Source organism: Lissotriton helveticus, chromosome 7 (assembly GCF_964261635.1).
Source record: "Lissotriton helveticus chromosome 7, aLisHel1.1, whole genome shotgun sequence".
In the NCBI taxonomy this organism is placed as follows: Eukaryota; Metazoa; Chordata; class Amphibia; order Caudata; family Salamandridae; genus Lissotriton; species Lissotriton helveticus.
The window spans coordinates 1,864,372,332-1,864,397,914 of record NC_136068.1 but is presented as its reverse complement, the minus strand read 5'-3'; the positions used below and the strand labels follow the sequence as shown (position 1 = coordinate 1,864,397,914).

Genomic DNA, 25,583 nt, shown 5'->3' with positions numbered 1-25,583 from the left:
GTGCCACCATGGATGTGCTGTATTTACAATACGGCACACCATGGAGGAAGGATTTACAGATCCGTCAGAAATTCTGATGCTTCGGTTGGGGCAAAAGTCACGCATTGCTGGAGTCGTGTCGCAAGCACGAGGCAACTTCCGCAATGCATTTTGTGGCCTATTCCCACTACTGTGCGTCATTCCTTATGCCTGCTTCAAGCAGGCATAAGGTTTTGTTGCAGTGGTGTCCTAAAAGTGACGCCGTGAAATCTTGTAGATTTCACTAAGTCACTTTTACGAGGCTTTCCTGCGTAGGAACGCCCCCCCTACATAAATTATACCTGATGCAGGTATAATGTGACGCAGGGCTTTACAAGGTGACGCATCTCCCTGGAAACAAAAAAACATTGGTAATAGTGTGAGGCCTCTTTGTGAAGATGGATGTAGATAACAAAGCCAATTAGTCAGACAACCGGGCATTTACAGTGATAGTTCAGTCGAGCAATGCAACTGTCTTGAAAAAAAAGCTATGTCTAATGTCTTTCAATCACCAGATGATTGCAGTCCTACAGAGATGTGCTTAAAAAGATCCTACCTGAGTAATCGGTGCTGCTCTAGCCATACAGCAGGTTTTATCCTGATTGTGTCTGATTTATTTTCAGGACCCCAAACCATGCCTTGAGTTTACTTTAACAGGAAATAAACATATCTTCAGTAGCACACTGTGATCTTGGACTACTTCATCATTATCCCTTATCGGAAAGCAATAAGTCATGCAGTGCGTCTGTGTCTCTAGGCTTACAATCTTGCTGTGTGGTTGACTATGCAGTGGACATAGCTATTTCTGGTCCTCCAGGGCACATTGCATTTGTTCATTTATGTCTGTGAAATTATAAAAACCATATTTTCTTTCAGAATTTTAATTGAATTATACATGCATAACTATTCGACAAAAGCTATTTTTTGTAGCGTTTTATACAGCGCAAACTTGACCCGAATAGGGTATCAGCGCACTTTACATAGCACCAGTTGCATTACATTAGGACACATTCATTTTTGTTAGGCACGGGGAGAATAAGTAATTTGCCCAGAATCACAGGATGTTCAGCATCATTGCCGAGACTCCAGTTCCCTAGGTTCGAGGTCGACTGCCCTAGCTGTTAGGCCAACTCCTCCTGAAGATTAAATAGCAGAAACCATCTTCTTGTTACCGGGGACGACCCTTCAGTAATGTTTTAGGTTAAGATATGGTTTGAACTAGTGCTAAGTCTAAGTGCAAAGTTAACAACTGGAATCAAAGCACTTATAATAAATAATTTGTCGAGCAATTTGAGTTAAAGCCTGCATTCCAACATTAACCCTTTGGGTGCTCATGACGGAATGGCTCCGTCATGCGCACCAGTGCTCCTCTGCTCATGACGGAACCAGACAGCAGATAGATTTTCTTTTCTTTTTTGCCCAGGGCTATTTTTGGATTTCCTTGCAATGACGATTGTGCGCATGGCGCGCGATCGTCATTGCAACGAAAACTAAACTTAGTTTAATTTTCACAGTTTCGGTGCCTGTGGGGCTATCTCAGCCTCCGAGCACCGAAACAGATGGGAGAGGTATTGTTGGAAAGGAAAGAATCTACCCTTTCTAATAGTACCCTTCCCTAGTGGATCCCTGCTTGGGGATCACCCCATGAGTACGATCCCCAAGCACGGATACACCAACTATCATCAGGGAGGAGGGAGCAGCAACTTGGGCAGGGGCCTTTGCTCCCCCCATACATTTTGGGCACAAACAGTCTGCCTGCCACCCCCTGGGGTGCAGATGGGACAGTAGCCCCCAATCTTCCCCCGGGGGTGGAAGAAAGCACCCCAGACCAGGCATGTTGAATAGTACTCATGAAAAATGCCCTGATTATCAAATGGGAAATAACAATCAATCAATCAATCAAGCCATTTATAGAGCGCGCTACTCACCTGTGAGGGTCTAAAGGCGCTGAAAGGGGGGAGGTGCTACTACTGCTCAAAAAGCCAGGTCTTGAGGTGTTTCCTGAAGGAGAGATGGTGCTGTGTCGTTCGTAGGTGTGTGGGGATCTAGAAGCAAAGGACAGACTCCGGGACACTATCCACGCAAACACTTGCAGGCCGACCTTAACAAACTGTGGATATTATTTGGTGTGCTGGGCATATACCTTGCATTCTATTAAATACTACTTTTATCACAAAGTGATTACTTGAATGGAAATCAGTTATTGGGGATACTTTCCCTACTTTGAGCCTAGTCCCTGTATATGCCTTGCACCTTTCTGAGAAGCCTTGGACTGATCGATGCACACTACCATTTAGCGCCAAGCGCTGAATGGGTAGTATTTGGCATAGCTGGTCAGCGTCATTAGTAGGGCAGGCCTTGGAACTGCAGGAGTAAAGGGCCACAATCCCCACAGTTGGACCCAGTAACTACAGACGTATCATTGACCTCTGAAATGGATTCTGCCAGCCCCAGCGGTGGACACAGCCACCAACAGGACAGAATGTGAATTTCTGCTGAAAAGTTACAAGGAGATTCTATTGTAGGAGTCCACCTTGTTGGCAGTGCTGGATGGCACTAGATCTGAAGTTTACCGGAGGAATACCGCGGTTCTGATCACGTTGGATCTATCCTCTGCCTTCGACACGGTTCCTCACAACCTACTAATAAATTGATTGCATGAGACCGGCCTGTACGTGAAAGCCTTGCAATGCGTTTGGATCTTTATTTAATAAAATAAATCAGTCAGTTCAAATGGGGAATTTTAGATCCTCTTCCTGTACATCTAAATGTGAGGATCCGCAGGGTTCCTTTTGCAGTCCCACATTATTTAACATATATGTCTCCTCCTTGGCTGGTATCATTAAAGTTTGGGCTTTGAGATCTTCTCCCATGATGAGGATACTCAGCTCATTATCTCCATAGGGGAGAGACACATGGAGAGCCGAGAGAACCTCATTGGATGTTTTCTGAAGTATGGATGCAAGCGCAGTTTCAAGCTTAACTCAGAAAAGTCAGAGCTCTTACTTTTTGGAACAGCTCTCAGGATATGGGATGATTCGTGGTGGCCGACATCCCTGGGCACTGTACAAGAACCAAGGAGAGCAGCAAAGAATCTAGAATGCCGCGTAGATGATTCCCTTCCCCTGCAATACCAGGTAAATACATAAGATCATTTGCTGGATTATGAGCAGCCTGGATTATGGCAATGCTTTATATTTGGGAATGGCTGCTTTTCTATTTATCCATCTGTAGTCCATCCAAAATGCAGCATCCAGACTCATCTATAACAGTGCCCGAAACATCTCGGCTTCTTGGTGACTAAAATCAATTCATTGGCTTGCCTGTACATAAGAGAGCAAAATTAAAGCAGTTGTGTCATGTCACAAAGTTTGTATGACACTGGACTGCTATTCTGAGTAGTTGAGTGGCTTTCCTCAAGACGTCACTAGCTCTTCGCAAAGCTCATTTAGTGTTCGTCAGCGCTAAATGCATCAGGAAAACCAGAATGGGTGGCCAATCTTTCGCCCATTTGGCTGCCGTGAACTGGAATTCACAGTTTGTTGATCTTCCTCTGAGTGCAGACCATGCTAGCTTCCAGAATAGTTTGACGACTGGGATATTTCCCATATAATTGAGTGTGAGGCAGGTCGGAAGGTAATGGGTGTTCCAACACCGTGATACCCTTTGGGGATGAATGTTGCGCTCTACAAATACTTTAAATAAATATATAGGAGTGCCCAGCCCCCATTGGGAGAAGTGGAGACTTATAAATCTATACATAGGTGCAAATCTACTCAGAAATTGTCAATAGCAAAAAGTGTACAGATACATCTAGGTATAGAAGCAAATATATAAGTGAATACATGCCCATGTGTGTATACACCTTCGTGACTAGTCAATTTACAGCTGACAAAACTTACACAGTTGATGCAGCTGAGAAACAATAAAAAAGCCCTATGCCCCAGGATAATTATTTTACTACTATTCCAAATAACCTATTAGACAGGAAAGGGGAGGAAGTTTATTCAGAAAAGCTCGAAAATTGTAAGAACGCTTCGCCCGAGTGATTATTAGTCCAAGCGTTTCCATTGCACAGTCATGTGACAAACCATTGTTTTCCCTTGTTTATCTTCCGGGAGCGGGTGATTAATACCAGGCGCACCTGTCACGCTCCTCAGAGCTGCAGTGAGGTCTGGTGCCTGTTGTTTAATACTAGCGCCCCTCCCCCCCGGAGACCATGACCCCCCAGCACTCTTACTCCTCTGCTTGGTGCCCCTGGTCCTGGGACAGCTGCCTGCCCTGAGGTTTTCTCTGACCCTGGACACCGAGGGAAGAGTTGTCCTGCAGTGGGACTTCAACAAGACCACATTCAAGGTCTATTTATATATACAAATATTTGTTAATGGATTAGAATTTCCTTTTTAAATCTCCATAAATAAAGGCCCATATTACTAACACATTGCAGTGGGTTTCAGTCACAACAGTGATTCAAATCCAGGGCAAAGTGTTGTGGAGGATTTACTTTCTAACTCAAATAACATTTTACTCTGGAAAGTTACAAAAATTAGGGCATAGTAGTGCACGGTAGTGTTGTGCGCTATATAGCGCTACTTTGAGTCCAAGAGACCTACAATGGGTGGAACATGGGCAATTCCATACAACCACACATCAGTTTGAATAAAAATCTCAATTTTAAGATTAATAGAGAAGAATACCTTGCAAAAATGTTCAACTCCTATGCGATCATGTGTATTTTGCAATAGAATAACATTTTCCTGCAATACGGACATATATTTTAAGGGATTTTCATCTGATTTGTGTGCTCAATTTAAAGTGAATAATTATGAAATTATGTTTCAATTCCAGTTTAAAAATTTGGTGATTTCTCATTGTCGATCAGGTCACAAAGAATCTAGTGTAATTTAACATGGGAAGTAACAATGGAGTATCTTTCTGTGTATTTCCTTGTACATGACAACATTTGCGATAGGCAATTCGTGATTTCAGCATACTCAAATTTTTAGGTCTAGTGACAGTTCACATGCAGGGGCAGATTTACAAGAAAGGACTCATCTAAAGAAATGCGTCACTTCCCTTGTGCCACCCTAAAAAATGCTTGTGCCACCATGGATTCGCTGTATTTATAATACGGCACACCATGGAGGAAGGATTGACAGATGCGTCCGGAATTCTGGCGCTTCGGTTGGGGCAAAAGTCACGCATTGCTGGAGTCGTGTCGCAAGCACGAGGCAACTCCCGCAATGCATTTTGTGGCCTATTCCCACTACAGTGCGTCATTCCTTATGCCTGCTTCAAGCAGGCGTAAGGTTTTGTTGCAGTGGCATCCTAAAAGTGACACCATGAAATCATGTAGATTTCACTGCATCACTTTTACGAGGCTTTCCTGCGTAGGAGCGCCCCCCTATATAAATTATACCTGATGCAGGTATAATGTGACGCAGGGCTTTACAAGGTGACGCATCTCCCTGGAAACAAAAACACATTGGTAATAGTCTGAGGCCTCTTTGTGAAGATGGATTTAGATAACATGGCCAATTAGTCAGACAACCAGGCATTTATAGTGGTAGTTCAGTCGAGCAATGCAACGGTCTTGAAAAAAAGCTATGTCTAATGTCTTTCAATCACCAGATGATTGCAGTCCTACAGAGGTGTGCTTAAAAATATCCTACCTGAGTAATCGGTGCTGCTCTGGACATAGCAGCAGGTTTTATCCTGGTTGTGTCAGATTTATTTTCAGGACCACAAAACATGCCTTGAGTTTGCTTTAACAGGAAATAAACATATCTTCAGTAGCACACTGTGATCTTAGACAACTTCATCATTATCCCTTATCGAAAAGCAATAAGTCGAGACTCCCAGTTCCCTAGGTTCGAGGTCGACTGCCCTAGCTGTTAGGCCAACTCCTCCTGAAGATTAAATAGCAGAAACCCTCTTCTTGTTACCGAGGACGACCCTTCAGTAATGTTTTTTGGATAAGATATGGTTTGAACTAGTGCTAAGTCTAAGTGCAAAGTTAACAACTGGAATCAAAGCACATTTAACAATAAATAATTTGTCAAGCAATTTGAGTTAAAGCCTGCATTCCAACATTCACCCTTACGGTGCTCCGGTGCTCATGACGGAACCAGACAGCAGAGAGATTTTCCATTTTTTTTTGCCCAGGCCTATTTTTAGATTTCCTTGCAATGACTATTGTGCACATGGCGCGCGATCATCATTGCATCGAAAACTAAACTTAGTTTCATTTTCGCAGTTTCGGTGCCTGTGGTCTATCTCAGCCCCCGAGCACCGAAACAGATGGGAGATGTATAGTTGGAAAGGGAAGAATCTACCCTTTCTAGTGGTACCCTTCCCTAGTGCATCCCTGCTTGTGGATCACCCCAGAAGGACAATCCCCAAGCAGGGATACATCCACTATCACCAGGGAGGAGGGAGCAGCCCCTTGGACAGGGTCCTTTGATCCCCCCATACTTTTTGGGCACAAACAGTCTTTCTGCCCCCCCCCCCCCCCCCTGGGGAGCAGATGGGGCAGTAGCCCCCAATCTGCCCCCGGGGGTGGCAGAAAGCACCCAAGACCAGGCATGTTGACTAGTACTCATGAAAGTTGCCTGCATTATCAAATGGGAAATAACAAACTCCATTACTCAATCAGAAGTGAAGGGCAGACAACTGGAGACTATCCAGGCAAACACTTGCAGGCCGACCTTAACAAACTGTGGATATTATTTGGTGTGCTGGGCATAAACATTATATCCTATTAAATACTACTTTTATCACAAAGTGATTACTTGAATTGAAATCAGTTATTGGGGATATTTCCCCTACTTTGAGCCTAGTCCCTGTATATGCCTTGCACCTTTCTGAAAAACCTTGGACTGATCGATGCACACTATCATTTAGCGCCAAGCGCTGATTGGATAGTACTTGGCATAGCTGGTCAGGACCATTAGTAGGGCAGGCCTTGGAACAGCAAGAGTAAAGGGCCACAATCCCCACAGTTGGACCCAGTAACTACAGACGTACCATTGCCCTCTGAAATGGATTCTGCCAGCCCCAAGGGTGGACACAACCACCAACAGGACAGAATGTGAATTTCCGCTGTAAAGTTACAAGGAGATTCTGTTGTAGGAGTCCACCTTGTTGGCAGTGCTAGATAGCACTAGATCTGAAGTTTACCGGAGGAATACCGCGGGTTCTGATCATGTTGGATCTATCCTCAGCCTTCGACACGGTTCCTCACAACCTACTAATAAATTGATTGCATGAGACTGGCCTGTACATGAAAGATCCTCTTCCTGTACATCTAAATGTGGGGATCCGCAGGGTTTCTCTTGCAGTCCTACATTATTTCATGTATATGTCTACTCCTTGGCTGGTATCATTCAAGTTTGGACTTTGAGGTCTGCTCCTATGGTGAGAATACTCAGCTCATTATCTACATAGGGGAGAGACACATGGAGACCCGAGAGAACCACATTGGATGTTTGTCTGAAGTAAGGATGCAAGCGCAGTTTCAAGCTTAACACAGAAAAGTCAGAGCTCTTCCTTTTAGGAACAGCTCGCAGGATATGGGATGATTTGCGGTGGGGAGACAACAAAATGTGACTGGGCTGTTCCTAGACGAAGGGAAGGAGAGGAAAGGAAAGGGAGAGATAGGTCACTGAGGAGGGGCTAGTGCTCAATTGGAGGACCACCCCTGGGTATCCAATTTGTTGGATGTAGTGGCCTCACACACCCTTGTGAGTGTCATGCTTCATCATCGGCAATGCTCCTCGTTGGGCAGGCGGTGCAATGCCCAATGGGCTCAGCTCAAAAATGGGCTCTTTATCGGAGATCTTTTATCCAACTGCCTTATGGTGAAGTGCGGGTGAGGGGCCAGGAAAGAGTAGATAGTGTGGGTGAGGCTAAAATGTGGCTCAAGGTCCTCTGCCACAGGTAAAATCAAGGATAGCCGGTACTCATGGGAACTATGGTTTCCCGGAGTGATCCCGGGCTAAAAGTGCAAAAGGTATGGTCGACATGTTTCTCGCATCTAGTTCGTTGACTGCGATTCTTCAGGACCTATTGGGAAACTACAATCTACTAAACATGATCTAATAGTAAGTATCAGTTTAAACAAAGCACATTAGTTGTACTACCTGTATGACACTGTTCCTGCCTAAAATTGTGGGAGACAAAGCAGAGCATTACAACAGGTAAGTAACAACATGTGACACTGTAGTGACCGTGCATACACTGTGCGTGACCGTGAACACACTGTGCGTAAGTGACATACTAGTGAAGAAGGTGACTAGTATGTGGTTAAAACCAAGTAAAAAACTCAATGCAGCAGTATCCATTAAAAATATATTGCATATGTAAATGTAAATGTGTTGGACTTGTAAAGCGCACGGCTGCCCGTAAGCGTCCCGGCGCTGGAGACCGCTGTGGAACCCGTCCTGGCTTTCCCTGTGAGATGGTCCCTTCTGGGTATCTCCAAAGTGAAACCAGGCATCCCCGGCGTCCGTGGGGGGCCGTTGTAGAGATGAGGCAAGCTTAATGCCCAGAGTTGCCGAGTGTGATCCCTGGTTAGAGTAGGCACGAGGCGAGAATTGGAATAGGCATATCCTTGGAATAGGTGTTGGTGTTACTCACCTAAGGGTTATGGTTAAGGGGTGTCAACAGTACCCGGCGGATCTGGCATCGGGCGAGAAGCCAATGTTTTTGGGCTGGGGAGGGAAGCCAATGCGGATCAATGATACATTTCACAGGGGGGGTTTTGGTTGTTGTGCATGTGCCCCGCTAGGAAGCATGCTTTGTCAGGTTGACCCGGTAGGGTCCAGTGTATGTGGCTACTGAACTCTCCCCAATGTGGGTAGTAACTAGGATTACAGGGAAATACTCCTTATAAGGTGCATATGCTTTGCTGGTAGGAAAAGACCAAAATAAGTTGAAGGGCCAAAATGAAATGATTAATGTAAACCACAAGTGTAATCAGCGTTAAATGGTGTACAGATGTAAGGTCACAGCCAGCTGTTAACGGCCCGTGTGTTGACAGGGTCCGGGGAAGGTGGACGTGTGTGTAACGGTCAAATAATCAGGATAGATTAAGTGAAGATTCAGCAAGTGGCAAACAAATGCGTTCGGAGCGGTCAGCGGTTTAGATGTAAGCCGCCCAGTCACTTGGTCGAGGGGAGGTGCATTAAGAGGGGGGGTTTTAGTTTGTGGAGCGGGCCGCGGTGCGACCGCGACCTATGTAGCGCGCTGTGGCTGAGACCGCCCAAGTTACGGTTGAGTGTACTCAACACCCCCACAAAAGTTGTGGGGTCAAGGAAGCTGCGTGGGGGGAGGGAGGCACGCGGGGGGGCCCGGTGGGGAAACCGCAGTAATCCAAAACCCTGAGTTACGCGCTAGCCAGATCAGAAGGGAGCTACGTGCCGGGGAGCCGCCCAGTATCGGTTGAAGTACCCTCATCAGCCCAAATGTCGCTGCGTAATACACTTACTTCTGTCTGCCTGTGCCAAAGCCTGCTGCGCCTACCCTTCTCACCGGGTCCGGATGATTTGTGGTGGCCAATATCCCTGGGCACTGTACAAGACCAAGGAGAACAGCAAAGAATCTGGAATGCCGTGTAGATGATTCCCTTCCCTTGCAAAACCAGGTAAATACATAAGATCTGTCGCTGGATTCCAGTGGAATAGCGAAAAACAGTAATCCAGGCATTGATTATGGGCAGCTTAAAGTACGGCAATGCTCTATATTTGGAAATGGTTGATTTTTTATTGATCAGTGAGTAGTCCATCAAAAATTCAGCAGTCAGGCTCATCTGTAACAGTGCCTGAAGCAGCTTACCTTCTTTTTTACTAAAATCAATTAATTGGCTGCCAGTACATATCAGAGCAAAATTAAAGCTGTTATGTCATGTCACAAAGTTTATATGGCACTGGACCGGCTATTCTGAGTAGTTGAGTGGCTTCCTACAAGACGTCACAAGCTCTTCGCAAAGCTCATTTAGCGTTGGTCAACGCTAAATGCATCAGGAAAACCAGAATGGAAGGAGTGGAGACTTATAAATCTATACATAGGCGCAAATCTACTCAGAAATTGTCAATAGCAATAATTGTAGAGATACATATAGGTGCAGAAGCAAATATGTAAGTGAATACATGTCATGTGTATAGACACCTTCGTGACTAGACAAGTTACAGCTAACAAACGTACATTCTTGATGCAGCTGAAAAACAATTAAAAAAAAGCTTTACTACTATTTCAAATAACCTATTAGACAGGAAAGGGGGGGACGTTTATTCAGAAACTTAAAAAGATCTAAAATTCTAGGAACGTTTCGCCCTAGTGATTATTAGTCCAAGCGTTTCCATTGCACAGTCATGTGACAAACCATTGTTTTCCCTACTTTATCTTCCGGGAGCGGGTGATAAATACCAGGTGTACAAGCTACGGTCCTCAGAGCAGCAGTGAGGTTTGGTGCCTGTTGTTTGATACTGAAGGAGGCCCCCCACCCCGAGACCATGAGCCCCCAAGCACTCTTTCTCCTCTCCTTGGTGCCCCTGGTCCTGGGCCAGCTGCCTGACCTGAGGTTTTCTCTGACCCTGGACACCGAGAGGAGAGTTGTCCTGCAGTGGGACTTCAACAAGACCACGGAGGAGATCACCTTTGACCTTCAAGTGGCGACCACTGGGTGGATCGGATTCGGCCTGAGCCCCAGCGGGGGCGTGACGGGGGCAGACATCGTGATTGGTGGAGTGTCACCAGCACCAAATCAAACAACCTATTTTGCAGTAAGTGCTCTAAAGATTCCCGCGGGATCTAGGTTATTTAAAGTGAGGGTTTGTGGCAGGAAATGTTCATATTAAACTGAAGTAGACCATCCGCTTACAAAATGTGTACTCCTGGGCAGAGGTCAGCCCTTCACAGACAGGGAAGAGTATGAAGAAGAGGAGCAGGTGGAGGCGAGGGATGAAGCAGCTACGAGGCCATGGCGGGGGCGAGTAGCAGAAGGGGGCAAATGGTGGTGATAGGTGACACCAATCCAAGTTCTAGTTGTCCTTTTTAAGGAAAGATGGAAAAAGATGGAGTGAATTAATTTTAAATTCTTCCAATTTAGAACCATGTTCAAAATATAGGTGGTTTCGAGGGAGAGCAAATGGATATGCACTGTGTCAAATATGACAGACTGAATGCACATCATTTTTTCCTCGCTGTTAAGATGTAACTATCGGCCACATGCATCAATGTTTACGTTTGCGAATTCTTAATTGCGAAAATTAAGGAATCGCAATTAAGAATTCACAAACGGCTATACATCAAGAAATCGCCAATTTTTTAGCGATTTCTTAATTTTCCTTAATTGCGATTCACAATTTGCGAATCGCAAATAAGGAATCCATTTTCATTGATTCCTATGGGCCTAGAGGCCCATAGGAATGAATGAGAAGGCATTCTCATTTTGCGATTCGCAATTAAGGAATCGCGAAATGAGAATGCAATTTCAAGGGCATGTGTGTGTGTGTGTAAAATTAAACTTTCAAAAATGCACTTTTGTGCATTTTTGAAAGTTTTCGCAAATTACCATAAAGGTAAACTTCATGGTAATTTACCACTTCCTATTATCGATTTAGCCATTTTAAAAAAAATCATGCATTGCATTTAAGAAATCGCAAAATTGAGATTTCTTAAATGCAATCGCAATTAAAGAAATCGCAAATAAATTGCGATTTCTTAAATTGCGAAAAAGTAAAAAGCTTAAGGCATCCCAAAAAAGGGATTTGCATTCGCAAACAGCCGATTTTTGCGATTCGCACCGTTTGCGAATGCAAAAACCCTTGATGCATGTGCCCCAAAATCTTAGGGAAACGTTTATTCTATTTTCAATACATATGTAGAAAAGTTGTTCACATTCAAGGTCTATTTATATATAAAAATATATGTTAATGGATTCGAATTTCATTTTAAAATCTCCATAAATAAAGGCCCATATTACTAACACATTGCAGTGGGTTTCAGTCACAACAGTGATTCAAATCCAGGGCAAAGTGTTGTGGTGGATTTACTTTCTAACTCAATTCACATTTTGCTTTGGAAAGTTGCAAAAACTAGGGCATAGTAGTGCACAGTGGTGTTGTGCGCTATATAGCGCTATTTTGAGTCTAAGAGACCTACAATGGGAGGAACATGGGCAATTCCATAAAACCACACATCAGTTTTAATAAAAATCTCAATTTTTAAGATTAATAGAGAAGAATACCTTGCAAAAATGTACAACTCCTCGGGTATCATGTGTATTTTGCAATAGAATAACATTTTCTGCAATACTGACATATATTTTAAGGGATTGTCATCTGATTTGTGTGCTCAATTTAAGGTGAATAATTATGAAATTATGTTTCAATTCCAGTTTAAAAATTTGACGATTTCTCATTGTCGATCAGGTCATAAAAAATCTAGTGCAATGTAACATGAGAAGTAACATAGGAGTATATTTCTGTGTATTTCCTTGTACATGACAAAATTTGCGATAGGGAATTCGTGATTTCAGCATACTCTAATTTTTAGGTCTAGTGGCAGTTCACATGCAGGGGCAGATTTACAAGAAAGGACTCATCTAAAGAAATGCGTCACTTCCCTTGTGCCACCCTAAAAAATGCTTGTGGCACCATGGATGCGCTGTATTTACAATACGGCACACCATGGAGGAAGGATTGACAAATCCGTCAGAAATTCTGAAGCTTCGGTTGGGGCAAAAGTCACGCATTGCTGGAGTCGTGTCGCAAGCACGAGGCAACTCCCGCAATGCATTTTGTGGCCTATTCCCACTACAGTGCGTCATTCCTTACGCCTGCTTCAAGCAGGCATAAGGTTTTGTTGCAGTGGCGTCCTAAAAGTGACGCCGTGAAATCTTGTAGATTTCACTGTGTCACTTTTACGAGGCTCTCCTGCGTGGGAACGCCCCCCTGCATAAATTATACCTGATGCAGGTATGATGTGACGCCGGGCTTTACAAGGTGACGCATCTCCCTGGAAACAAAAAAAAACATTGGTAATAGTCTGAGGCCTCTTTGTGAAGATGGATGTAGATAACATTGCCAATTAGTCAGACAACCGGGCAATTACAGTGATAGTTCAGTCGAGCAATACAACTGTCTTGAAAAAAAAGCTATGTCTAATGTCTTTCAATCACCAGATTGCAGTCCTACAGAGATGTGCTTAAAAAGATCCTACCTGAGTAATCGCTGGTGCTCTGGGCATACCAGCAGGTTTTATCCTGATTGTGTCCGGTTTATTTGCAGGACCCCAAACCATGCCTTGAGTTTACTTTTACAGGAAATAAACATATCTTCAGTAGCACACTGTGATCTTGGACTACTTCATCATTATCCCTTATCGGAAAGCAATACGTCATGAGTGTGTCTGTGTCTCTAGGCTTACATTCTTGCTGCGTGGTTGACTATGCAGTGGACATAGCAATTTCTGGTCCTCCATGGCAATTATAAAAAACATATTTTCTTTCACAATTTTAATTGAATTATACATGCATAACTATTCGACAAAAGCTATTTTTTGTAGAGTTTTATACAGCGCAAACTTGACCCGAATAGCGTATCAGCGCACTTTACATAGCACCAGTTGCATTACATTAGGACACATTCATTTTTGTTAGGCACGGGAAGAATAAGTAATTTGCCCAGAATCACAGGATGTTCAGCATCATTGCCGAGACTCAAGTTCCCTAGGCTCAAGGTCGACTGCCCTGGCTGTTAGGCCAACTCCTCCTGAAGATTAAATAGCAGAAACCATCTTCTTATTACCAAGCACGACCCTTCAGTAATGTTTTAGGTTAAGATATGGTTTGAACTAGTGTTAAGTCTAAGTGCAAAGTTAACAACTGGAATCAAAGCACATTTAACAATAAATAATTTGTCGAGCAATTTGAGTTAAAGCCTGCATTCCAACATTAACCCTTCGGGTGCTCATGACGGAAGGGTTCCGTCATTCGCACCAGTGCTCCTGTGCTCATGACGGAACCAGACAGCAGAGAGATTTCCCTTTTTTTTTTTGCCCAGGCCTATTTTGGGATTTCCTTGCAATAACGATTGTGCGCATGGCGCACGATCGTCATTGCATCGAAAACTAAACTTAGTTTCATTTTCACAGTTTCGGTGCCTGTGGGGCTATCTCAGCCCCCGAGCACCAAAACAGATGGGAGAGGTATCGTTGGAAAGGGAAGAACCTACCCTTTCTAGTGGTACCCTTCCCTAGTGGATCCCTGCTTGGGGATCACCCCAGGAGGACGATACCCAAGCAGGGATACACCCACTATCACCAGAGAGGAGGGAGCAGCCCCTTGGGCAGGGTCCTTTGCTCCCCTCATACATTTTGGGCACAAACAGTCTTTCTGCCCCCCCCAGGGTGCAGATGGGGCGGTAGCCCCCAATCCGCCCCCGGGGGCGGCAGAAAGCACCCAAGACCAGGCATGTTCACTAGTACTCATGAAAGTTGCCTCCATTATCAAATTTGGAAATAACAAACTCCATTACTCAATTAGAAGTGAAGGGCAGACTCCTGGACACTATCCAGGCAAACACTTGCAGGCCGACCTTAACAAACTGTGGATATTATTTGGTGTGCTGGGCGTATACCTTGTATCCTAATAAATACTACTTTTATTACAAAGTGATTACTTGAATTGAAATAAGTTATTGGGGATATTTTCCCTACGTTGAGCCTAGTCCCTGTATGTGCCTTGCACCTTTCTGAGAAGCCTTGGACTGATCGATGCACATTATCATTTAGCGCCAAGCGCTGAATGGGTAGTACTTGGCAGCGCTGGTCAGGACCAATAGTCTGGCAGGCCTTGGAACAGCAGGAGTAAAGGGCCACAATCCCCACAGTTGGACCCAGAAACCTATGACTTACCATTGCCCTCTGAAATGGATTCTGCCAGCTTCAAGGGTGGACACAACCACCAACAGGACAGAATGTGAATTTCCGCTGCAAGCGGAGTCCTTAATCGTAAGATGCATGGCTTCTATGAGACCTGTATTAGCAATTTTTGTACTGCTAAGTATAAAGTGGGATTTCGCAATTACCGCAAGGCCCCCACCAGATTTAGAGCTGTCTCGATTAATACCTAAAAATCGGTAGCCAGGGGGAATGGCCAGGTGAATGTCCGGCTTGGATGAGTCTTTAATCCAGGTTTCTGTGAGAAATAATAGGTCCCACTTGTGGGTGTCTAACGACAGCCAAATATCAGAAGCGTGAGCAGGAAGAGATCTGCAGTTGATTAAGGCTGCATGTAAGGTAACCGAGGGCGGGCGGTGAGCAACATACCTAGACTGAGGGGGTGGTTTGAAAAAGGCTGGAATAGTAACGTTACAGCATGGGCAAGAGTATGAGGTAGTTTCCAGGCTTAGAGGGTTACAACACATAGCTGGGTAGCAGACGCCTTGACGTAAATATAAAAGTTGATCTGAGGACCAGGAGATTAATGGGGTGCGAGGAGCAGGGGGACAGGCGCTGGGCGCGCGCAAGGCGCGGACGGGCGCAGACGGGCTTGCCTTAGGCGCGCCTTTGGCGCGTCATCGGCGCGCCCGCTGCGCCCGCCCGCTGTGCGGGCGGGATGACCCCTTCCTTTTATCCATGTCAAAATGTGGGTGGGAGGAGAGTGGGAGGCGTCCAGGAGCTTGAGCGCTACACTGCCTCCCCCCAAAATGGCGGTTCGGCGTTTTCCCGGCCGGCGAGAGCGCTGTGCTCAGCTGCGCCGTGGGAGAAAGAGCAAGGTCGGGACCCCTATGACGAAGTAATCTCGTCAGAACAAGGAGGCAAGGAGGTCAATTTCCGATTTAAAAAATGTGACAGTTTAAAATATTTACAATTTTTAAAAGCCATGGACAGCGACAGCCGGGGACAGCGACGAGGGCGAGGCTGGCGGAGCTGGTGGGTGTGTAGAAGCTGAGTCTGCTGTTCAGGTAGGCTGGTCCAGTGTTGTGGAGTGCTTTGTGTGCGTGGGTGAGGAGCTTGTAGATGATCCTCTTGTCGACGGGGAGATCAATAGAAGGTTAAAGGGTTTTAATACCGAGTTAAACATTGTCATACGGAGTTTTTGCAAAGATGGCTTTCAATGAGAAGTAGTACAGTAGTACAGTGAAATAAATACAAAATCAAAAATATTCTAAATCCCAAGTGGGCAGCAAAATCGGAACAGTTGAAGGCAACATTCCTAGAGGGACAGGTGTGTCTTCTGGCTCACCCGCAAATGGAGGGCTTTCATAAATTATTTGTGCATATGAAATTACAGAAACTGCTGACTCACTTTTGTGTGAGCATATGTATCAATTTATCAGCAAATCAGAGCACATGAAAAAATACCATTATCTTTCAACATGAATAATTCTTGAGCCCCCCTCTATGCTAATGTTGTCCAGAGCTGCTAGAACAAATATGATACATTAAGAATTGTGTGTTATATGAATGAATAGGCAAAAGATACTATTGATGGACAGAATGCTGGACAATGCAAACATTCACCCCCAGTCACAAGGATCTGGGTTTAGTCCATCATTCTTTTGTTGCCCACACCACCCCAGTTTTGACCAAGCCATATACAAATCAGTCTTGACCCTGTACCTTGTGGGAATAGTCCAGCCCGAACTTCCAATCCAGGTCCTCCCTGGACCAGAAACAAGCATCCTGGGACCGGTTTCAGGGCATCACCCTTCTTCAGCCAGCCCGAACTACCAAGCCATGTCTTCCCTGGACCGGAATCAAGCATCCTAGGACCGGTTTCTGGCTATCAGCCATCTTCAGCCAGGATAGCTTAACTCCAGTGGCTTAGTGAGCAAGAGACCCACGTCTGGGCATACCCTTCCCACATAGGGTGAACAGCAAAACACACAAGATGATGGACGGAATGTTGCACAATGGCAACAAATTCACCCCAAGTCACAGATCTGGGTTTAATCCATCGTTAGTTTGCTCACCAAGCCACCCCAGTTCAGACATGGCCATATGCAAATCAGTCTTGGCCCTGTGCCTCATGGGAACAGTCCAGCCCGAACTGCAAAGTCATGTCTTCCCTGGACCGGAATAAAGCATCCTACGACCGGTTTCTGGCTATCAGCCGTCTTCAGCCAGGACAGCTTGACTCCAGTGGCTTGGTGAGAACAGGTCCCATGTCTGGGCATACCCTTCCCACATATGGTGAACAGCAAAACACACAAGATGATGGACGGAATGTTGCACAATGGCAAAACATTCACCCCCAGTCACAGATCTGGGTTTAATCCATCGTTATTTTGCTCACCAAGCTCCCCAGTTCATACATAGCCATATGCAAATCAGTCTTGACCCTGTGCCTCATGGGAACAGTCCAGCCCGAACTGCCAAGCCATGTCTTCCCTGGACCAGAATAAAGCATCCTAGGACCGGTTAGCTCGTCATGAGGCACGGTGACGCTGTGACCCACGCGGCGCTCAGACACAGGGATAATTACCCCGCTGTGCTGAGCGTTCTATGAAAATGGGCGTACTCAGCTCGTCATGAGCACAGCGCCACCGTGCAGCGTGACGAGCCGAGCTCGTCACAAGCCCCGTGGCGCTGCACCCCCACCTCCCCCAAGCGCCGCGGGGGAATTAGCCCCACGGTGAAGGTGTTAATTCTACCTCATGCCTCTTTAACCCACCATCATGTACAGACCAGTCCCTTTATTTCAGTCTTGCAGATTCTTTTTCATCCCTGCTTTCGCCCTTTGTCATAGTTTTCCAGCTTTCTTTTCTGCCTTCTTTCCCTCTTTCCTCTTTTTCGCTTTCTTGCTCTGAATGAAAGTGTTTTCATGAAAAATAAATACTGGTCCTCAAAATTGGTAGCCAGTGGGACCCACCTGACACCGCCGGCTCTAAATAAGTACTCGATGCATGGCTAGTCATCTGCATGTGCCTGTAAACAGAGAGGACACGTGCATCAGTAGGAAATACACAGTGGTTATGGTTCAGGCCTTCCGGCCGTGGCGCAGTAATACAATTTCAAATACTAGTTTTGCTCATTCCCTTTACAAGTGCAAAGCAATTATATGACAATATGTGGTGCATAAAGTGCCTCCGTGGGGGACAGACAAACCCATCCCCTTGAGGGACAGAACCACATCTGACATACCACCTTTTATACCTGAGATACAGGACTCCATTGGCACCAATCTAGGGCCCTCCATGAGGGACTGGACCACAAGGTAACACCCACAATCTTTCTCCTTGAGACATATTGCCCCTTTCAGACCAACCTCCCTCAAGGGACTGGACTATGTTCTGTCAAAGAAATCCACTGTACTTGCAGTGGCGGTTTGGCAACATGTTAGCACCACACAAAAACAATGTATAGAATGTTGCCTCTTCTTGCTGTATCTACGATAATATTAATGTGCATATATCTATTTTGAATTACGATGCAATATGCCCTCTTACATCCTAGTTTGTACTCCAGGATGGCCTGTGTCCCTCTTAGAACCCAATTGACCTATGTTCCACTTGCACACCATTTTGGTATGGGTTACTGCATTATATGCCACATTGTTGCCCATACCCCCTTCCACCAAGGATATAATGCAAATGCCTGCAGCCCCTTGGACACATGGGGAGCTCCCATCATTTGGGGCCAAAGACTCTGTTTAAACCTGATAAAAATGCCAAAATGTGGGAGTCTGGTTGGCCCCTGTTGCGAAGAGGTTCTGCTGATGGAAGAAGTACAAGCTCCCAGGTGGGTTCAGAAAAGGCTTTATTGATCATCTCCACTGCTCCACCCCTGTCACAGCCCACTTGCCTCATTGAGCATTCCCAACCTTCTGAGGCAGGCTTCAGAACCCTCAGTGAGAACATTCTAAAAAACATAGAGGGAAGGGGAGGAGAAATGTACCAAGTGGGAAGATTCTAAATTACAACAGCCCGTCACCTCATTCTGCATGGGCCCCTATAATCTCTCATTATGACACTGCCTTACACACCAGGATGGCCTAAACTCAGCCCACACCTTATGATGTGACCTGTTAACCTTACAGTCTAACTCTAAGGGCCATATTATCAAGAACGGTGATAACATTATCGCCGCTTTAGCGGCAGGAAACTGACGTTAAAGCGGCGATAATGAGCTTGATAATATGGCCTAGAGAATTCCAAAAGAAGCCCAGGTTTTGGTGTGAAAGACATCTAACCCGGGCTTCTCTTTGAATTCACAAGGGCATATTATCAAGCCCCTTGTCGCCGCTTTAGCAGCAGTTTCCTGCCGCTAAAGTGGGGATAATGTTATCGCCGTTCTTGATAATATGGCCCTTAGTGTTTTTTACAAGAAGCCAGGAAGAGGAAGCAGGAGAGGCGACAGGAGAGGTAAGTGGTTCTTTTTTTTTAAACCAAATCTCCCCCACCTGCCCCAATGCTGCTACCAGGCAGAATACGCGACTGCTTACCATGACTGAAAGCGGGGTTCTTTGTGACCACTGGAACCCAGACTGAGAAGGCTTGCTCAGAAGGACTTTTATTACAAAGCGGTGCATGACAAAGTGCTCTTTTCACAACTGACAGATGCATCATCAGAACAACTATTCTAATGAAACCATCATTTTGTACCTAAATCATCAAAACATATTTATATTAGTCCTGCTCCTTTGTAGCTCCTCACACCCGATTGCATTCTGGAGGCTGTAGATATTTACTTCACTTGAAATTATGTTTCCTTAGTTCTTTTGGCAATAAATGTCCATGAAGGATTGCCCTAGTATAGAGCTTTAATTGGGTGGCATGTATTAGTGTTTTTAATGTATAGTGAATAACCAAATAACTGCTTTTCTACTCATCTTATATTTACAGAAACAGGGCCCTCGTGTGGCAGCTGTCATAAGTTCAGGTTCTGGCAATTAAGTGCTGATGCCGAGCACCTGAAACCACTGGATCAAATTAAGCACTGAAATAGAGTTATTACCAATCTAAAAATCTGCTACTGTCTTCACCTTCACTCTATGCACTGCTCTCTGTTCTAGCCTTTTCAATAACATCGCATTGAGTACAGCCACTTGGCCTGCCTTGTAGGTGTTCTTTTATAGCTTACACCTGGTTGCCATCTGCTTCCATTTCATGGTATTCCTCAAGTACATTTTGGCTATTTTGCAAGTATTTGCAAATTGCGATTGGTTCATGTGTGCAATTTGAGATGCTGTAACAATTGGCTTTTTTGGGATTTGCAACATTAAGTCACATTTTTGTGATTCAGTAGTCAGTGGCAGCTGGTATTAGGGCAGAGTGTTGGGCGAGGAGGGACAGTGGACAACGCCCAAAAAAATAAAAAGATAAAATAAAACCACTCACCTGCTTCTCACTCATTCGTGAGAGCAGCATCAGGATTGTTCTGAGTGCCCTCTATTTGGGCTCCCAGAGAGACTGGGCATCTGTGCTTGCTATCTCCAACCGAGTGATACAGCTCGGGTTGGAGACATTGCAGTGTACATGTCAGTTTGCCATCCGGCCAAACTGATATGCGCACTGACAGCAGTCCCAACTTTCCGCCTCCAGCCTGTCATTGTCTGGCCTCAACCCAAGACCTGTTTGTGTTAAAAATAAAACTATAATAGACCTGTGTCATTATCGGTTTTTTTCTTCGAGGTTGGCGGCTGCTGGCAAGGGGGGACGACGCTCCTCCACCATAGTGGAGTATCCCCCACTGTCGATATTTGGTTCCTATCCAGTGAAATTGACCTGAGTCAGACATTTTGTTTGTCGATGTGTATTTTTTAGCAGTAGCAAATAGGTTTCAAGCATAAGCATTGCTGAACTTTCGTACATCAAGACCAACATTCTCTTCCCTGATACAGAGTACCTTTGTAGATAGAAACCCTACCACATGAATTGATGTTGACATAGCTTTATATCATGTCCACCTAATTCTTTGTCATCCTCCTCTGCTCCCATCTCCCCTAGGCACTCTCTGGGTAATTTTTCCCTGGTTGATTTGCCTAGTACATTGACAATTTTGAAGGGACTAAAATCTGGCACACCAGCAGACCCCTGTCCCGCCAGATTGATGGCAGCTGTAGAGGAGGTTTTTAATCCTGAGGTTAACATCATTATAAACTACTCTCTGCAAGAAGCCGAGTCCCGAAAGATTGGAAGAAGGCTAAAATTCTACCCTTATTAAAAAAGCCGGCCCTCAATCCCTTGATTCCTGGGAATTATAGACCTATTTCTCTTCTTCCCAGTCTCGCCAAAGTCTGTGGGAAAGTAGTGAATTGACAGTTGACTGAGTTAGTGGAGAGAGCGGACATCCTGCACCCAGCTCAGTCAGGCTTTTGGTCATCTCACAGTACTGAATTGGCGTTGGTGGAAGTGTCTGCGGCCATTTGAGAGTGCTTTGATGCCGGCGGGACAGCAGCCTAAATGCTGCTCGACCTGTCGGTTGCTTTTGATACGGATTCTCATTCTTTGTTGCTTGACCGACTCACGGAGATCGGTGTTTCAAGGTCGGTTTGGGGGTGGAATAAGGTTCTTTTTGTCTGCCCGGGTACAACAAGTCTGGCTGCCACCGGCCGCATCTGCCTCTCTTCCAGTTTCTACTGGGGTCCCACAGGGGTCGTCCGTTAGCCCCCTCTTCTTTAACATCTATCTCACTCCTCTAAGTCATATTGGCTGAGGATCTGGGGGCTAAGGTGCTCACCTATGCTGACGATTCTCAGTTACTTTTGACCTGGAAAAGGATGAGGAAACCGTGACTCCTGTTCAATTCTGCCTGCCCTCGGTATTTAAGTAGCTTGCAGGCACCCAATTAAAATGCAATGAGGACAAGTCGGAGATACTCTTGTACGGCAACGTTCCCCCCGGCTTTAGAGATCTGATCTGGCCATCTGAGTATCTGCCACCATTTTCCAGCAGCAGTATTGCTAAGAACTCAGGAGTTTGGTTTGAGGATAGCTTATCGTTTGCCACCCAGGTAAAGAGACTTTCTGGGTGCTGCTTTGGCTTTCTCAAAATCTTGAGAAGATTTCTTCCACTTCTCCCACAGGCGGCGAAAGAGACAGTAGTCTGTGCGCTATTTCTCTCCTGCCGTGATTATGCTAACGCGCTTTATGTGGGGATTCCAGCATACTCTCCTAACAAACTTCAAGTGGTGCAAAATGTGGCAGCACAGCTTTTGGTAGAGATTTCTCTAAGAAGTAGCGTGCAAGGCTATCTCCGCTCTCTTCAATGGTTTCTTATGGCGGCCCGGGTGAAATTTAAAATCTATTACTATTGCCCATCGTGCCCTGCATGGCCTTAGGCCAACCTACTTGTAGAAACGGATTTCATTTTATGTTCCGGGGAGACTGTTACGTTCCTCTGTTCCCCGCTTAGCAAAGGTTCCCCACTTTCATATGCATAGGCTGGGTGGATGTTCTCTTGCTGTTTTGGCGGCCCAGGCCTGAAACGCTTTGCCACTTGCACTTCGTAATACTGAAGATTTGGTGATGTTCTCAGTACCCTGTGCTCGCGCCGGGATACTCCTTGGAGTAGCTGTGCATGTTAGAAAATTAATTAACATAACATAACATAACATAAAAGTATGCCTGAGCAGGGGTTGGAGCCTGAGCCATTTTGGATAAGTGTGGAGACTCATTTTAACAATGGCCTGGAAGTGAATATGGTAGTGCTGAGCTGCTTTGCTTCTGTGGTGCCACAGCTTCTTTTCCTCCCTTCACTACTGCTGATATGATCTCCTCCAATAGACTCAGAGGCATCAACAATTTTAAAGGAATGCCCACCTGAGCAAACATTTAGGATGATCCTTAAGATTAGATTACAAAAAGATTACCATACAATCTAACATTGCCTAAATGGGCCTAAACATAATCTGTAAAACCACCTGCTGTACATTTGCTATTTTACTTACCTCTTCTCCTTGTCTCCTCTCTGACCTCCACCTTTTTTGTGGCTTCTTCTTCCCCCTTCCATCCCTTGAAGGCTCCACCTTGGACTTTCAGGCTCTCAGCAACAGCCATTTTGGAAACATGCGATGCTATAAGAATAAGTAAACAACCAACTCTTCAACCACCATTGATACTACAGTGTTCTCAATTATAGTGAGTTCTCTACATTGTGGAAAAGGACTTTCAATGACTCATTTGCAAACTTGTGAGGGTGGGAAGTTTGTATTTGTTATTTTTACAATTATGATTGCAGTAATATCATTGAAAAGTATGCAAGGGCCTTGTGCACACATTAGTTGGATCCTCATGGTCAGTTGTCCCATTTATTGGTATTTACACATGTTAAAATATGAAACCTGGGGATATATAGCAATGACAACCATTTTTTAAGGATAACCAGCTCCTCTAAATTGTCTTAGCATGCGTTTGCTTGTTCTGTGGCACATAGTCTTATGTGTTGATAGTTGTCCTGGGTGACCTGTGGAAGGTTGTGGATGGTGTTACTGTCACACATTGATGTTGGTAGATTGACCAGCATTCTTCGACATTCTTTCTCACAACTAATACTTTTGCCACCTCAAGTATATTTTTGGTCAGCGAAACGTCATCCAGTGGATTGCCTCATTTCTGTCTTCAAGATTTCAAGTGTTGATTGCCTATCCTACCATTTGCCCATCAATCCATATTTATATCTACAGGTATACGGGCCATCCCATATTCCCAAATGAACTTGCCTAACCTGAACTACCAGCCAATAATTATTTAGGTTCCAATCAAAGTCTAAATGAAGCACAGTCCAAAAGGCACCAGCTGTAGAGCCTGGCAGGTGTAGTTCATATACTTCCCTTCTTGGCACCACTTACAGATAGACAAATTGACAGAGTTAAAGTTTCAAATAAGGAATTGCATCAACATTATTAAAAGATTGTGTTTTCCATAGATTTTCAAAATTATACAGGAGGTCTTAATTTTTAAAGAACAAGTCCTTTAATTTGTGCTTGAGGTGCAACAAAGGTTCATAGATATGTTCTAACAGAAGGAACCCTTGTTTCAATTCCTAAAACATTTCACAATAAATGAAACATCCAGAGTACAGCTGCATATGAAATCCAGGCAACACAGGTACAGAAACAGTTTTAAATGTTAATCTTAACATCTCCAACACATCAATTATTGCCAAAGGTGAATATATAAATACATTTACAATTACAATATAGATAATGGTGCAGATGACGCAGTGCGGTATGTGTGAACCTAAGTGAACTGTGTGTATAATAAGGAGTGCAAAGGCCACAGCTGAATCTGTTGTTTAAAAAACAAGTGGCAATCAAAACATGAACAAATACATGAAGGGGTCATTTCATATAGATCCAGTCGTATGGGATACTTTTTGATGTTTGATCCAGTCACGCCTCTCCTGTGAGGTATTACCCTTGGTCATAAACAGCAGCAGCTAAAAGAAGTGTATTGGCAGATGCCTTTGATCCTGATGAGAACAACATATGATCGGCACAAAGTTCTAAATATCTTTCAGGGAATTTGTGTTTTCCTTTTTTATGATATACTTCATACCCCTTGTTGCATGAACCCCCACTATGTTTGGTCTCTGTCCAAGGGCAGCGGACATCGGTGATAGGCTGAAAGCATCAGGGATTGGCAGAAGTGTTTCGTATGTGACCCACACATTCATCCCCTGTTGTCCAAGGACTCTGGCTAGGCACATGAAGGACTTGCCCGCAGCCAGGCTGTATGCCCATCACTCCGTAGCCCTGTGCTCAGCTTGCCGTGCGCACAAGTCCTGCAGTGCATGGGTAATGGCTGAGCTCATCTGAGGTTAACAGCAGGGCCCAGCCTTTGATCAGCTCCTTTGCTCTACCTCTTCATTCCCCATCTCATTGTACACTTCATTCAGCCATGCGAGGCCAGGTTAGCCAGTTGTATTGGCACCCAATTCCCACTGCAGAACTGACGTGTGCATGTATGTAGCGGGCCCTTGGTTCAAGTTGAGAGCCAGTCACCTTACCACTGATACAATTGCATATGGTCTTCGAAAGTTCACATCATTTCCTTTTCCTGGTGGCAGAGAGGATGGCTTCTTTCAATTTGAAAGAGTGGAGCTTGACTAAGACATCCCGTTGGCGTTTACGGCTCCCTGCCTGTAGCGTGCCTACACGATGGTCCGTGTCCAGTTTGATTTTGGGTTGTTGCGGATCGAGAAGCTCGGCAAAGAGGGCTACTACAAAAGCCTCCAGATTGGGCCCCTCTGCCCCCTCCTCCAGGTCTCGGATACGAATATTCTCCCTTCGGGATCTATTCTCCAAGTCTTCTGCTTTAAGCATAACTTGCTGAAACTGGGCTTGAATGATCTGTTGTTTGTCTTGCACTTTGGAGTTAGCCGCCGCCAGACCATGCGTTTGCGCCTCCATCTCCAGTGTTCGTGTTCCCACTGCGTCCACATCTTGCCGGAGAGTGATGAATTTTTTGGTAAGATCGGCTTTCAATTGGTCCACAGAGGCTGACCGAAGCCCTGTGGCAGAGGGCTGAGGACTAACGGGCTGAGCGCTACAAAGCGTATTTTTAATTTAAGCCTTGCTATCTTTCTGCTGCTGAGTGCTAGCAGCTTAAACTTCAC

At 45.0% G+C, this 25,583-nt stretch overlaps 1 protein-coding gene across 1 annotated transcript in view; it reads left to right on the top strand.

Moving 5' to 3' along the window:
* The first annotated feature begins 10,529 nt into the window (after positions 1-10,529).
* LOC144767801 (DBH-like monooxygenase protein 2) overlaps positions 10,530-25,583 on the top strand; it is a 240,718-nt gene continuing 225,664 nt past the window's right edge. Inside the window, exon 1 of the mRNA XM_078651179.1 lies at positions 10,530-10,799. Coding sequence (XP_078507305.1) covers positions 10,530-10,799 — 270 coding nt within the window. The remainder of the gene's footprint in view (positions 10,800-25,583) is intronic.